This window comes from Poromitra crassiceps (genome assembly GCF_964638095.1).
Source record: "Poromitra crassiceps genome assembly, chromosome: 20".
Lineage (NCBI taxonomy): Eukaryota > Metazoa > Chordata > Actinopteri > Beryciformes > Melamphaidae > Poromitra > Poromitra crassiceps.
In genome coordinates, this window is record NC_139637.1 from 9,496,543 (window position 1) to 9,510,792 (window position 14,250).

Below are 14,250 nucleotides of genomic sequence, written 5' to 3' on the forward strand. Positions count from 1 at the left end.
GAATCTGATCTAATTGTCTTATCTAATTGGCAGCTGACACTTTTAACAGGCCATTGAATTGGCATCATAGAAATCCTCATCATCCTCATCACACTTTCGTTGTGAAGTTCACGTCTGTAATCGTGTGTTAAAAGTAGTTTTGATAGTTAGATAAATGCATCTAAAGGCCACATTGATCTAATTGCAGAACGGTGTTTAGGGGGGGGGGGGGGGGGGCAATCACACATCCTGACTACCAAAAATGTGAAGTTGATTTTATTTGGGATTTCTAACAGACATTTAAATCCTGCATGTTTTAGAAAAATAGTAGAGAAACTGGAGAAATTATATATTTATTTAATGTCAGCGCCCATTGGTGTCTTTCTAAGCCAAGAGTGAACTCCCTCCTCATAATATGATCATTCATATTATGAACGATGCACCTTGCTCAACTGACCTCTAATTGCTTTATGGTCGACATTGCAGGGGAAATAATTCAAATGTAACCGCAGGTGGGCTGAGTATTGCTTTTCTATTGCATTAAGAGCAACACATCAAGATGGTAGCTCCCACGCTGCAATTAGATTTCACAATATCGCTGATTAAGGTGGTTGTTTGCATTATTTCAAAGTTATGAAGTCATTAATCATCACATTCACTTTTTCCTTTTCACTGCTCCCTCCCTCTCTCTCTCCCTCCCTCTCTCCCTCTCTTCCTCACTCTCTCCCCCTCCCTCCCTCCCTCCCTCTCTCTCTCCCCCTCCCTCCCTCCCTCTCTTCCTCACTCTCTCCCCCTCCCTCCCTCCCTCTCTCTCTCCCCCCCTCCCTTCTCAGATCTACTGGCCCCCGTTGCCTGGCAACAGAGAAGACTGTGTTCAAAGGGGAAAGGAGCCACAGGTGAGTGACTGACAGCTAAATCCTCCAACACCCGTCTTCCTCTACGACATACATGGGCAAACTACATCCGGCCCGCGGGCGCCACCTGTGTGGCCCGCGATGGAATTGCAAAAAAGAAGAAAAAAAATAATAATTACACAGTGCACCTGAACGCAACATGCAAGATACCTGCTGAATAAGTGTCCAAATGTTCATGTCATTCTGGCCAATACTCCACTTCTGTTATAGCATTTCAGTCTGGAATATGGAATATCTTTCAATAATCTTTATGACTAAAAGGCTACATTGAATTAGAAATTTAAATAATTAACTCATTGGTTTTGGATTTATTTAGCTTCAGGACTGCATTTTTGTTCTTGTGTGACCCTCAACACAGACTTTGATCATCCCGGGCCACTTACTGATACTTATGCTTAAATGAACCCACTCATATTCTGATTTATTTCAAGAAAAACATTTTGGCTAGTGGAAATTCTAATTGGCTGGTAACTTTAAAATCTAGCAGCCATATTGGCAGGTGGTCAAAAAAGTTAATTTCAAGCCCTGAGAGCAGGTGGTGACATAGGAGTGAGTGAGAAAAGGATGAAATATTGGTGGTTAAGACTGAATAATGACATCACAACTGTTAATTTAAAATGAGTTATTCCTCTAAACGTGGCTTCAAATGCACCAAATTTTTCACGCTGGCGCCGTTCGGCCCTCAGCAAAACCTGGTAGCGAGGACATTTTTTGTGGCCCTCTCTATCATCAAAGTTACCCATCCATGGGTTACGGCATGACAATATTTGTTCGGCCCCCGGCAACAATCTGGGTTTCTCATGTGGCCCCCTATGAAAAATAGTTGCCCACCCCTGATCTACGACCTCTGTCCCGCCCTCTCCCCCGTCTGTCTGTGCTTCTGACATTTTTCATTCTTTGTTCTGCAATTTGCCAGATACAAAATTTAAATCAATCGACAATTATCAGCTACTCTAGTAGCCAATGTAACCTACATCGGATGCCAATATACGTAAACTGATAGCAGTATCAAGAAGACAGCAGAGTAACAGCCGACATCACATGTGTTTTTGTTGCTACGCTTCTCCTGCTTGTTTTCAACACACTTCATTACAGCGTTTAGACTGGTGTGAGCCGGCGTCACAACAAAACAATTAAGTTGTAATTTCTGCTTTAGTTTGTGGTGTCTCGGTCTCTCCATGGTAACACTGCTCAGGCTGCGGCTGCACCAGCATTAGGACAGTTGCCTCAGGACGAATTCCAATTTGAGTCGTGAAATACGACTGTAGGTTGTGGATCGGAAATTGAAAAAATGTGTCTCCATGCGGCTTTTTTTTTTTTTTTTTACTGTTCACACTGATTATTACAAATCAGTTTGATGACTGCGGGGCGATCTGCCAAATCCTTAAAAGATCCTTAAAAGATCTACATCTGATATGTATACTGAATCAAGAACATTTAATGTGTCAAACAACAATAAAATAATCTTACTGTAAAATCAATGAAAGAAAAACAAATCTTACAGTCAATTTTATTCCCTCAAAATAAGTTTTGGACCCGGTATTCATCGGACTCACCATTGGTTCTGACCCAGACTTTGAACCGGACTATTTCATCGTGTGGCTTTCTGAGTGCTGCATGACTCTATTACTGCCAGGTTGAGTCAAAAATAGATTCTGCACCAAGGACACTTTTGTTTCAAATAATCCCCAAATGCCGTACGCTGGAAGGTGAGTGCAGGATGTGCATAGCATTAAACAGACTAAGGATACAGTAAAACAGCAAACTCACACAGTTTAGTGCCATGCCATGTTGTGCTGACTCTGCACTTTCCTACCCCATCCCACAGGCACAGGTGTAGTGCCCGCAGGCACAGCAAACTAACGGCTCAGTGGACAAGCAAACTTTCTCTGTAATGAAGTCTGAAAGAGCACAGTGCTGAAGCAACCTGATGAGAGACGCCTCTCTCATAATGACCTCATGAGTAAGCAGTAGCATCAGGAAAAGAAGGGATGAAATGAGAGAGAGAGAGAAAGAGAGAGAGAGAGAGAGAGAGAGAGAGAGAGAGGGGGGGGGGGGGGGGGGGAAGGACAGGATGAGGAGAGAAGGGAGGAAAAACACAGATAGGGAGGATAGTGTTCCTCTAATGATGTGTATAGGGAGGAGAGGGGAGGGAGATTCTGTGAGCAACTATTTCTTAATGAGGATTGTAACAGCGTAATGGAGGCTGATGTGCAAGGTGGCTACAGCACATAAGGTGAAGAAACACAAGCACAAAGCACACAGCACACACATTCTTTACTTAAAGGTCCCAATTCGTGCAGCTGTAACCTCTTAAAAACGTGTGTCTCTGGTCCATAAAACATGATTCTGGATTAATCTGTCGAAAATATAGTAACCCCGTTTGTTGTGACGGAGTTCTCACTTCCTCATCTCGTCGCTTCCCAAGAATGGCCTGTTTCTATAATATATTCAGAACTAACAGTTCCCATTGGCCGCTGAGGGAGAGCCCGCCCCAGGCTCCCAGCGGCCAATCAGATTAGCGTCTGTGGACCAGCACGCTAGGTTGCGAGTTATCGTTAACTTAACGGTACTACGCTAAAGAGGACATCTCAAAATGCCTAGACTTACCAAATGCACCTCTGCAGTTGCTGGATCACGTACAGTTGGCGTCGCTCCAGCTAGAAGTAATTTTGTGGCTATAGACAAAATGGTGCAGGTAGCTTGTGTGAGAGAGACCCGCGCAGTATGCAGGAGGAAGCTAGTGACGTCCCAATTCCCCTCTGGGCAAACGAAGCGTTTGGGGGTGTGGCTTGGAGGAGACTGCAGGGGGGACGCTGGATAGGGACAAATCCAACTGTGGCAGTTCTGAGCGTGTGACCACTCATTACAGGGAGGGCTGACAGCAGTAATATGCATTTACAAGTAAAAACAGCTTTTGCATGGAATGGACCTTTAAGTAGTACAGTTCAAGATTCAAGATTCAAGATTTTTATTGTCACTCCGTAGTACAAGTACCACGTGTGAAATTCTTGTGCTGTGGACTCCGTTACAACATAGTGCAAAATAACAGGCCATATACTGTAGGTGCAGGAAAACAAGAGAAGCAACAAGCAATAAGGCAGTAAAGCAATAAAAACAAGCCAGAAACAGTGACATTCACTGCACATAGGTGCAAATAGCATAGACAAATTTAAACATAATTAAACATTCTGTGTGCACAGGTGCAAATAACATAGACATAATTAAACATACGTAATGATTGTTTATTTGTGTATGTTAAGGAGTCTCGTGGCCTGTGGGAATAAACTGTCCCTCAAGCGATTTGTGCGTGCTTTTGGGACCCTGTATCTCCTCTAACAGGGAGAACAGGCTGTTGTGGGGGTGGTTTGTGTCCTTGATGATCTTCAGGGACCTCCTGAGGCACCGCTGGTTGTACAGTTCCTGCAGTTCTGGCAACTCACATCCTGTTACGTGCTGGGCCGCGCGTCTCACTCTTCTTAGCGCCCTGCGGTCCATGGTGGTACAGTTCCCGTACCAGGTGGTGAAGCAGCCAGTCAGCAGGCTTTTAATGGTGCCTCTGTAGAAGTCCCTGAGGATTTTTGGCCTTAGCCCAAATGTCTTCAGGCACCTGAGTCCGTGTAGTCGCTGTTGGGCCTTTTTGACAACAGTGGCGGTGTGGCCGGCCCATGTCAGGTCCTGGTGGATGTTGACTCCCAGGTACTTGAAGCTGTCCACCCTTTCCACCACTGTGCCGTTGATGGTGATTGTGTGGTGATTGTGTGGTGTGCCCCCCCCCCCCCCCCCCCCCCCCCCCCCCCCCCCCCCCGGGGTGTGCCCCCCCCCCCCTCCTGTAGTCTACAATGATCTCCTTGGTCTTGGAGACGTTTAGAGAGAGGTGGTTGTCCTGGCACCATTGTTCCAGGGCGTGGGTGTAGAGGTCGTACCAGAAGGGGCTGGAGACGCACCCCTGTGGCGCTCCTATGCTGATGGTCAGTGGGGAGGAGGTGAGGTTGCCCACTTTCACCACCTGGCGGCGGGCGGTCTGTCAGAAAGTCCAGGATCCAGTCACACATTGCTGTGTAAAAAAGACTGCTAAATGTAGAAGTGCTGATTCAACTTGTTTACTCAAGTAAAAGTAAAAAAAGATTACAGGCTCTTTTTCTACAGTATTTCTACCGGCTGTTTTTGTGCAAAGCTAACTGTTCCTCACGTCATATTAATATAAGTAGAATTTCCTATTTAATCCTATTTAATAGAATTTACTATTGCGCGCTCAGTTCTAGGGTGGGGAGTCTGGAAACGATGAACCGAGCACACACAGGCACACAGCTCTCCAATTAGAGTAGTAGGATTGGCTACAGGTGGTGTATGCTGATGGTATTTCATCTCTGGTCCTGGATTTGTTTGAAACAGTCACTGAAGAACTAAATCTAGGAAATGAAAATAACTTTTTTTTATTTATTAAACCTTTATTTAACCAGGTGAGTCCCGTTGAGATGACAAGATGTCTTTTTCGAGGGAGCCCTGGCCAAGATAGCAGCAACACAGTTTCAACAACACACACAATCAAATATTAAAAAGCACATAGGTCAAAGCATACAGTGACAAACTGCAGACTCAAAAGCCTAAAAGGCAGACAGGAACACACAAGCAGCACATAAGGAAACATTAAAACACATAAGTCAAAACATGAAACAAAGCACAATAAAACAAAACAAAAAGTAGCTAAAAGTAGCAGCTCGCAGAATCCTATGACTAGAATTAGAAGGAGAGGGGCCTACCTTTGGAAGCACTCACAACCTCCATTTGAATCTATCAAACCCTTCACTAGATTTTTAAAAGTGCTAATGGGGACCAGCTCAGCTAGCTGCAAGTCTCTCTGCAAGTGGTTCCAAGCTGCAGGGGCAGAGAACATAAAGGCCTGCTTGGTTCCAAGCTGCAGGGGCAGAGAACATAAAGGCCTGCTTGCCAAGCTCAGTGTGAACCTTGGGGACGGACAGTAAGAGTGTGTCACTTGAGCGCAGACAGTAATTACTAGATTTTGTGGTGATATACCCACAAAGGTAAGAGGGAAGCAGACCAAGGATGGACTTGTAGGGTTTTTTAGATGTTCACCTGCACAATATGTAGGCAAATGTGTATGTTTGTTATATTATTTTTTAAATGAGTGCAAATAAATAAACTAACTAAACTATAAAAGTGTACCAGTGAGTAAGTCTGCGCAGGGCCAATGAGGTGTGAACTAAACAGACAAGTCCTTCAAGTCAGTTTTGGTAGAGCACGAAGTCCTTCATCACTGGTGTTAGTGGTAGGGAGGGGACTCGGTTCAGGCGATGTGTGCCCAGCGCTTGGCGGATTCGGATCCGACACACGTGGGCCAGACTGCATCTCTTGGCCTCCAGAAAGACCCTGAGAGCCTCGGGATCCGCAAACGCCTCCAGCTGTGCCTGCTCTGTGGTCACCAGAGCCGGGTCGGCGCCGTGCTCCAGGAGCAGCTGGACGAAGGCCACGTTGCACCCGAGCCACAGCACCTCATCCAGCAGGAGAGAAGCCACTTCACGGGTCAGAACGCCAGCAGCCTGGAGCAGCAGGCAGAAGCAGTCCAGGTTGTAACTTCCAGCGCTGATGTAGAGAGGAGACCCATGGAGGGTGTGATCGCTGTCTATGTGAACAGGAACAGCAGCACCGAACCTGATGAGTTCCTGCAGTATGTCCAGCCTTCCCGTGCGGGCAGCACTGTTGATCGTGGTGTTGCCGTGTACCCTTACGTTGGGGTCGGCCCCGGCTTCCAGGAGGATCCGGACACAGTCCAGGTGACCGTTGACCACGGCCCTCCAGAGAGGCGTGCGGTTCCAGTCACCAGGTTGGTCTACCTGGGCTCCCTGGGTGATCAGGTAGGCCACACAGGCAGCGTGACCCCGCCTGAGTGCCAGCCCCATCCTCCTGCAACAGTAGGCCACGCTCCTCTCGTCTATCCTCCTTCTGAAGGTCCTCAGTTTGTCCAGGTCTCCTCCTGCCTTGGCGCCATCGTAGAGCGGCCTGTCACCATGACCTGCTTGAGCTTGAGCATCCATTCCTTCTGCTCTGTCAGAGTGCATCACCGACTATGTGTGTGCACGCTGCGTCTCAAACTCAACTGAATTGCTCGAGTGACATCACTGATGACATCACAATTGCTCGAGTGACATCACTGATGACATCACTCACTGATGACATCACTCACAGATGACATCACTGATGACATCACTATCGTCGACATCACTGATGACATCGCAATTGCTCCAGTGACATCATGATGACATCACAATTGCTCGAGTTACATCACTGTTAACATCATCAGTGATTTAATAAACCACTATTATAACAATTAGATTTGTATTTACATGAAAATGCCAATTACTTTATTCTTCTATCTATTATAAACTTGAACACAACCACTGAATTATTATTTCATTGGACCGAGCCGAAATGAATTCATTTTGCACATTTTCTTTTTTGAATGTTGTGAATTGTTGTGATCAAAATGCTTGATTTTGCAGCATATTTTCTCAAAAATCGCAATGGAATTTGCAAAGTTGTGATTTGTTTGTGCTAAAATTGTGGGAACTGGCAAAAATTGCAAGTTGAGGAACCTGTTTTACCGTTTTTGCCGAGAAATCGCGTGAATTTTTGCAAAATCAACCATCCTGCAAAAATATTGCAGGATGGTTGATTTTGCATTAATTATTGCGATTGCAAAATTGCAATTTCCTAGAGGGACTGAACAGCTGACTCAGCTTTCTAACTGTTGGCCTGGGGAGGTTAAGGAAGCGAGGAGGAGAGGATGATGCTGCTGAACGTTTGAAGGAGAAAAGGCTTTTAAGGTGTATAGATGGAAAGAAAGAAAGAAAGAAAGAAAGAAAGAAAGAAAGAAAGAAAGAAAGAAAGAAAGAGAGAAAGAGGGCAGAATGGAGTCCGAGGTATCATTAAATTCAGTCCCACCGACACTTTACTGCGTTACACACACACACACACACACACACACACACACACACACACACACACACACACACACACACACACATGAATGAAGACACACTGATGTAAGAGTTGTAATAGTGCTTTTTCCCAAACCTTGTGCTCATGGCAAAAAGACAGACAGCCCTCTCCATCTGGAATGGGTTAGAAGGTGCTGTGTGTAGTGTGTGTGTGTGTGTGTGTTGTGTGTGTGTGTGTGTGTGTGTGTGTGTGTGTGTGTGTGTGTGTGTGTGTGTGTGTGTGTAAGTAGGTATATCCTTCCATGTTTGAAGTGGCAGGTGAGGCTTGGGTGTCTTATGTCAGTTTTATTAGGTGTTTCCTCTACTCGCTGCTCACAGGGCTCACAGAGCTAGGTGTGTGTGTGTGTGTGTGTGTGTGTGTGTGTGTGTGTGTGTGTGTGTGTGTGTGGGTGTGTGTGTGTGTGTGTGTGTGTGAGTGTCTGTGTGTCTGTGTGTGTGTGTGTGTGTGTGTGTGTGTGTGTGTGTGTCTGTGTGTGTGTGTGTGTGTGTGTGTGTGTGTGTGTGTGTGTGTGTGTGTCTGTGTGTGTGTGTGTGTGTGTGTGTGTGTGTGTGTGTGTGTGTGTGTGTGTGTGTGTGCTAAATGCGAGATTGTGCCAGATTTTTCTAAATCCCATTCAAGTCAATGGGGGGGAAAAATGGCGCTTAATCACCAATACCACCCAGGCCGCTTGACGAAGCCCTTGGCAAAATCATAGCAAGTCCTTCATCAATGAGCTGCACGTTTGGAGGTATGGCATCATGTCTATGTGCTGTGCTGCACGTTTGGAGGTATGGCATCATGTCTATGTGCTGTGCTGCACGTTTGGAGGTATGGCATCATGTCTATGTGCTGTGCTGCACGTTTGGAGGTAGGGCATCATGTCTATGTGCTGTGCTGCACGTTTGGAGGTATGGCATCATGTCTATGTGCTGTGCTGCACGTTTGGAGGTATGGCATCATGTCTATGTGCTGTGCTGCACGTTTGGAGGTAGGGCATCATGTCTATGTGCTGTGAAAAATGTGGCAGTTATTACGTCCCAAAATGTTGGCAGATCGAAAAATAGGAGTTTATAGATTGTGCCTTGCTTTCAGCGAGCACAATAATAACAGCAATAATAATAATAATTGAATGCATTTATAAGGCACCGCAACCGAAGCGCTTAACATAATTGGAGGGTGGTGTCTGTCGATGTTAAAGTGCAGACAGAAGACGGTTGTTCTGGGCAGCTTCACACTGTGGATGTGTGAATGGGAAGCAGGACAGTTGAAAGTTAAGTTGTGGTTTGTCAACTTTCCCCGAATAATTAAAGCGTAATGAATGTTAACTGCCAGCTTCTTTCCACCAATTCCTCTGATCGTGGCTGCTGCTGCTGCTGACTAAGACCTTCCATGTTTCATCCTGATGACTAAGACCTTCCATGTTTCATCCGGATGACTAAGACCTTCCATGTTTCATACCAGATTTAATAAAAACGACAAATGTTCTGTTTAACACCACTCCCTCTGCCATTTTAATCTCACCAAGACCACACAGGTCTCTAACAGAGGTCCCGGGTGGGAGAGCAGAGAGATCTTTCCACATTCTCTTTTCCACGAAACCTCTCACTCCGCTCCGCTCTTCCAAGGCCACACAGATCTGTAAGACCTGTAAGTCCCTGAGCAGGAACGTAGAAGATAGTCTATGAATGTCTCCGTCCACACTCTGTCCACTCTGCCAGACCTCACACAGCTCTGTATTCACCTTATTCTTTGCCCACACATGGACGCTTCCGCATTACGTCATTCCGTAATAGTATTTCCGTTTTGACTTGCCAAAAACTCCGCAGGCAAGATGGCTGCGCACACTCCGCATCTAAACTGGCAGAATTACTCCGCCATAAACTAACATATCTTGGCCAATACGTATGTAACATGCAAAATAAAACAACCCGTAATATCTTAATTTTATGTAGAATGCAGAGGATATGTAACTGTTTAGTTAAACTTGCATTCCAGGAATATTGTGCTCTTAAGATGACGTTAGTGGAGTCGAGGCTGTTGCGTCCTGAAACCCACTAGCGTAACCTATGTGCGATTCGAAATAACGCATCCGAGATAGAAACGTTATGAATATAGCCACTTTATAAACAACAAACTAACGCTGGTGATCCGTATGGAAACAGTGTTACTCGAAATGGTTAAAAGTTATTATCAATTTGGTCATTCAGTGGCATTTTACTGCCATATAACATAACTAACTAGTGGCTAACCACAGAAGCCACAGAAGGCAACTAGCGCTGAACCGGAAGAACAAATACGTTTGCGTTGAACGCGGAAGAGAGAAAAAGGGGGCGTGGTGAATAAGGTGAATAGGAATAGAAGAAACGTAGTAGAGACACAATCTAATCTGTCCTTCACCACCTGTCTTCACTCCTGGAGATGTTTCCAGTAGGTGGAGATAAATGCTACAATGCTTTTAGGATGAAGCTGTCCCACTCTAATTATGGGCGGATAATCAGGGGGATTCAGCAGAATACAGATTTTCCAGCTGGATGTCAAGAGATCCTCCAAACTGCTCTGAAAGGTTTGCCAAATTTGTAAATACCGTGAGGCTTCCTCTTTAATTGGTGCAATCTGGAGTAATTAGCAACAATTGATTCGTTAATTGAAAGTGCTTTGGTATAAATATGGGTTTTGTTATTGAGTTTATTACAGGCTTTGCTCACAGAAATGAACCAATGGGGACGGCTCATATAGTCATGTGATGCAGGGACATGGTTTACATCAGCGCTGCACGGCCTGTAAGCAAGCAGAGGAAAACATCAACAATGTCTGAGTGGCCGACTGGCTCTGAGACGCACACGGGCCACACACACACACAAGATGACAAACAGACACGGTCGCACACGCACACACACTCACACACACACACACAAGATGACAAACAGACACGGTCGCACGCGCACACACACTCACACACACACACACACACACACACACACACACACACACAAGATGACAAACAGACACGGTCGCACACGCACACACACACACACGCACACATACACACGCACACACACACTAGCAGACATACACATTTTCATGCATACAAACAGGAAATGACAAGTAAACATGCCATGTGCATGTTGTATAAACAGATATTAAATGTGTGTGTGTGTGTGTGTGTGTGTGTGTGTGTGTGTGTGTGTCTGTGTGTGTGTGTGTGTGTGTGTGTGTGTGTGTGTGTGTGTGTGTGTGTGTCTGTGTGTGTGTGTGTGTGTGTGTGTCTGAGTGTGTGTGTGTGTGTGTGTGTGTGTGTGTGTGTGTGTGTGTGTGTGTGTGTGTGTGTGTGTGCGTGCGTGCGTGCGTGCGTGTGTGCGTGCGTGCGTGCGTGCGTGCCTGTCTGTCTGTCTGTCTGTCTGTCTGTCTGTCTGTCTGTCTGTCTGTCTGTCTGTCTGTGTGTGTGTGTGTGTGTGTGTGTGTGTGTGTCTGTGTGTGTGTGTGTGTGTGTGTGTGTCTGTGTGTGTGTGTGTGTGTGTGTGTGTCTGAGTGTGTGTGTGTGTGTGTGTGTGTCTGAGTGTGTGTGTGTGTGTGTGTGTGTGTGTGTGTGTGTGTGTGTGTGTGTGTGTGTGTGTGCGTGCGTGCGTGCGTGTATGTGTGTGTGCGTGTGTGCGTGCGTGCGTGCGTGTGTGTCTGTCTGTCTGTCTGTCTGTCTGTCTGTCTGTCTGTCTGTCTGTCTGTGTGTGTGTGTGTCTGAGTGTAAGTGTGTCTCTATGAGTTTGACCCTGTCCACTTGATTGAGTGACACCTGACCAGTCTCCTTCCTCTCCGGTGACACTGGTCTCTGCTGCTGTTGTTGTTGTAGTCAGGAAGAGGAAATGTCTTTTGACTGCTCGTTTCCTGAGACACTGCTTCTTCTCTTTCATCTGTCATGTCTGTTTCACTCTCTGTTCACACTTTTACAACTCATTTGAGTTTTTTTTATTTGAATATAGAGTCTCTGAAAGAGCTGTTGCACACCTTAAAAACTTGACATCAGGTGCGTAGGATGGAACAATAAACTAGGAGTGGAGAAAACCCCGCAAAACACTCGCCATCAGAAAACCTGATGAAGGTCTAGCACTGAAACGTTGTTTCCCTGTTGTCTTCTAATAAAGAGTTTACCAGTAAGGTCAGTGTTTTGCGGGGTTTTCTCCACTCCTAGTTTAATTTGAATTTAGAATTGTTCTTTATTTCTAGTCCTTAGCAGCCGAACAGTTGGTCAAGTATCGAGTATATCCCAGTTAAGCAATAGTAATGTCTTTCTTTCTTTCTTTTTCTTTCTTTCTTACTTTCTTTCTTTCTTTCTTTCTTTCTTTCTTTCTTTCTTTCTTTCTTTCTTTCTTTCTTTCTTTCTTTCTTCAGTCACAGTCTCTCTCGCTCTTTCTCTTTCTCTCTCTCTCTCCCTCACTGTTTCTCCATGTAATGCCCTGAGTTCTCCTCTCTCGTAAGCTCACAGTTTATTTCAAACATTGATGTCCTCATATCAAACCTCACATCGTCAGACACCTGACTTTCATCCAGCTGACTCTGTTTCACATTAGTGATGTTTTACCAGACGTCTTGAGAGGAGCTCCTTCAACACAAACTTGTGCAGCAAAATCACCGCGTCACTTTGGCTCAAAAGTCCAAAGCAGAGAGATGTGTTCTGCTCAGGACACATAAAGCAGATAGATGTGTTCTGCTCAGGACACATAGAGAGATGTGTTCTGCTCAGGACACATAGAGAGATGTGTTCTGCTCAGGACACATAGAGATGTGTTCTGCTCAGGACACATAAAGCAGAGAGATGTGTTCTGCTCAGGACACATATAAAGCAGAGAGATGTGTTCTGCTCAGGACACATAGAGAGATGTGTTCTGCTCAGGACACATAAAGCGGAGAGATGTGTTCTGCTCAGGACACATATAAAGCAGAGAGATGTGTTCTGCTCAGGACACATAGAGAGATGTGTTCTGCTCAGGACACATAGAGAGATGTGTTCTGCTCAGGACACATAGAGATGTGTTCTGCTCAGGGCACATAGAGAGATGTGTTCTGCTCAGGACACATAAAACGGAGAGATGTGTTCTGCTCAGGACACATATAAAGCAGAGAGATGTGTTCTGCTCAGGACACATAGAGATGTGTTCTGCTCAGGACACATAGAGAGATGTGTTCTGCTCAGGACACATAAAGCAGAGAGATGTGTTCTGCTCAGGACACATATAAAGCAGAGAGATGTGTTCTGCTCAGGACACATAGAGAGATGTGTTCTGCTCAGGACACATATAGATGTGTTCTGCTCAGGACACATAGAGACATGTGTTCTGCTCAGGACACATAGAGAGATGTGTTCTGCCCAGGACACATAGAGATGTGTTCTGCTCAGGACACATATAAAGCAGAGAGATGTGTTCTGCTCAGGACACATAGAGAGATGTGTTCTGCTCAGGACACATAGAGAGATGTGTTCTGCTCAGGACACATATAAAGCAGAGAGATGTGTTCTGCTCAGGACACATAGAGAGATGTGTTCTGCTCAGGACACATAGAGAGATGTGTTCTGCTCAGGACACATAGAGATGTGTTCTGCTCAGGACACATAGAGAGATGTGTTCTGCTCAGGACACATGTAGGCGATCACATTCCATCTAATAAACCTCTCTTCTTGGCCCTCATTACTAACATGTGGAGTCAATCAGCTTTGTTAAGAAACCTTAAAGAAACCCTGAAGCTAACTTACTGTTACACTGTGTGTTATGATTTATTTAACCGCCCTTCCTGTGTGTATGTGTGTGTGTGTGTGTGTGTGTGTGTGTGTGTGTGTGTGTGTGTGTGTGTGTGCGTGTGTGTGTGTGTGTGTGTGTGTGTGTGTGTGTGTGTGTAAGCTAACTTACTGTTGCACTGTGTGTTATGATTTATTTAACCACCCTTCCTGTGTGTGTGTGTGTGTGTGTGTGTGTGTGTGTGTGTGTGTGTGTGTGTGTGTGTGTGTGTGTGTGTGTGTGTGTGTGTGTGTGTGTCTGTGCGCATGAGTGCACAAGTTTCCTATAGCGTGAACATTTCATAAACAAAATTTTTATATTTTGCGCTTTTAATGGAGTGGAAAGAGACATTTATGTGCAGCATCAGTATCATATCATCCAAAACAAAATTTCTAAAGTGAAATGCAAGAATTTGTTTTTAAATTGAGAACCTAAAACACTTCACTATTTACCAAATAGCCTACAGTGATTGTATGCTAATTCTGTTGAGGATATATCGTGCTGGGACTTAACAAGACCTACGATACAGACAATGGACATTTGTTTTCACCAAGGCAGAGTTTAGGCTTGGACAGATGAAGCCAATGTGGAAG

General features: G+C 45.2%; 1 protein-coding gene across 1 annotated transcript in view; it reads left to right on the forward strand.

The window, feature by feature from the left end:
* The window catches only part of sema3bl (sema domain, immunoglobulin domain (Ig), short basic domain, secreted, (semaphorin) 3bl), a gene marked incomplete at both ends in the record, with an annotated part of 108,617 nt that overhangs the window by 38,250 nt on the left and 56,117 nt on the right, over window positions 1-14,250 (forward strand). The window contains one exon of the mRNA XM_083656901.1: window positions 813-875. Coding sequence (XP_083513027.1) covers window positions 813-875 — 63 coding nt within the window. The remainder of the gene's footprint in view (window positions 1-812; window positions 876-14,250) is intronic.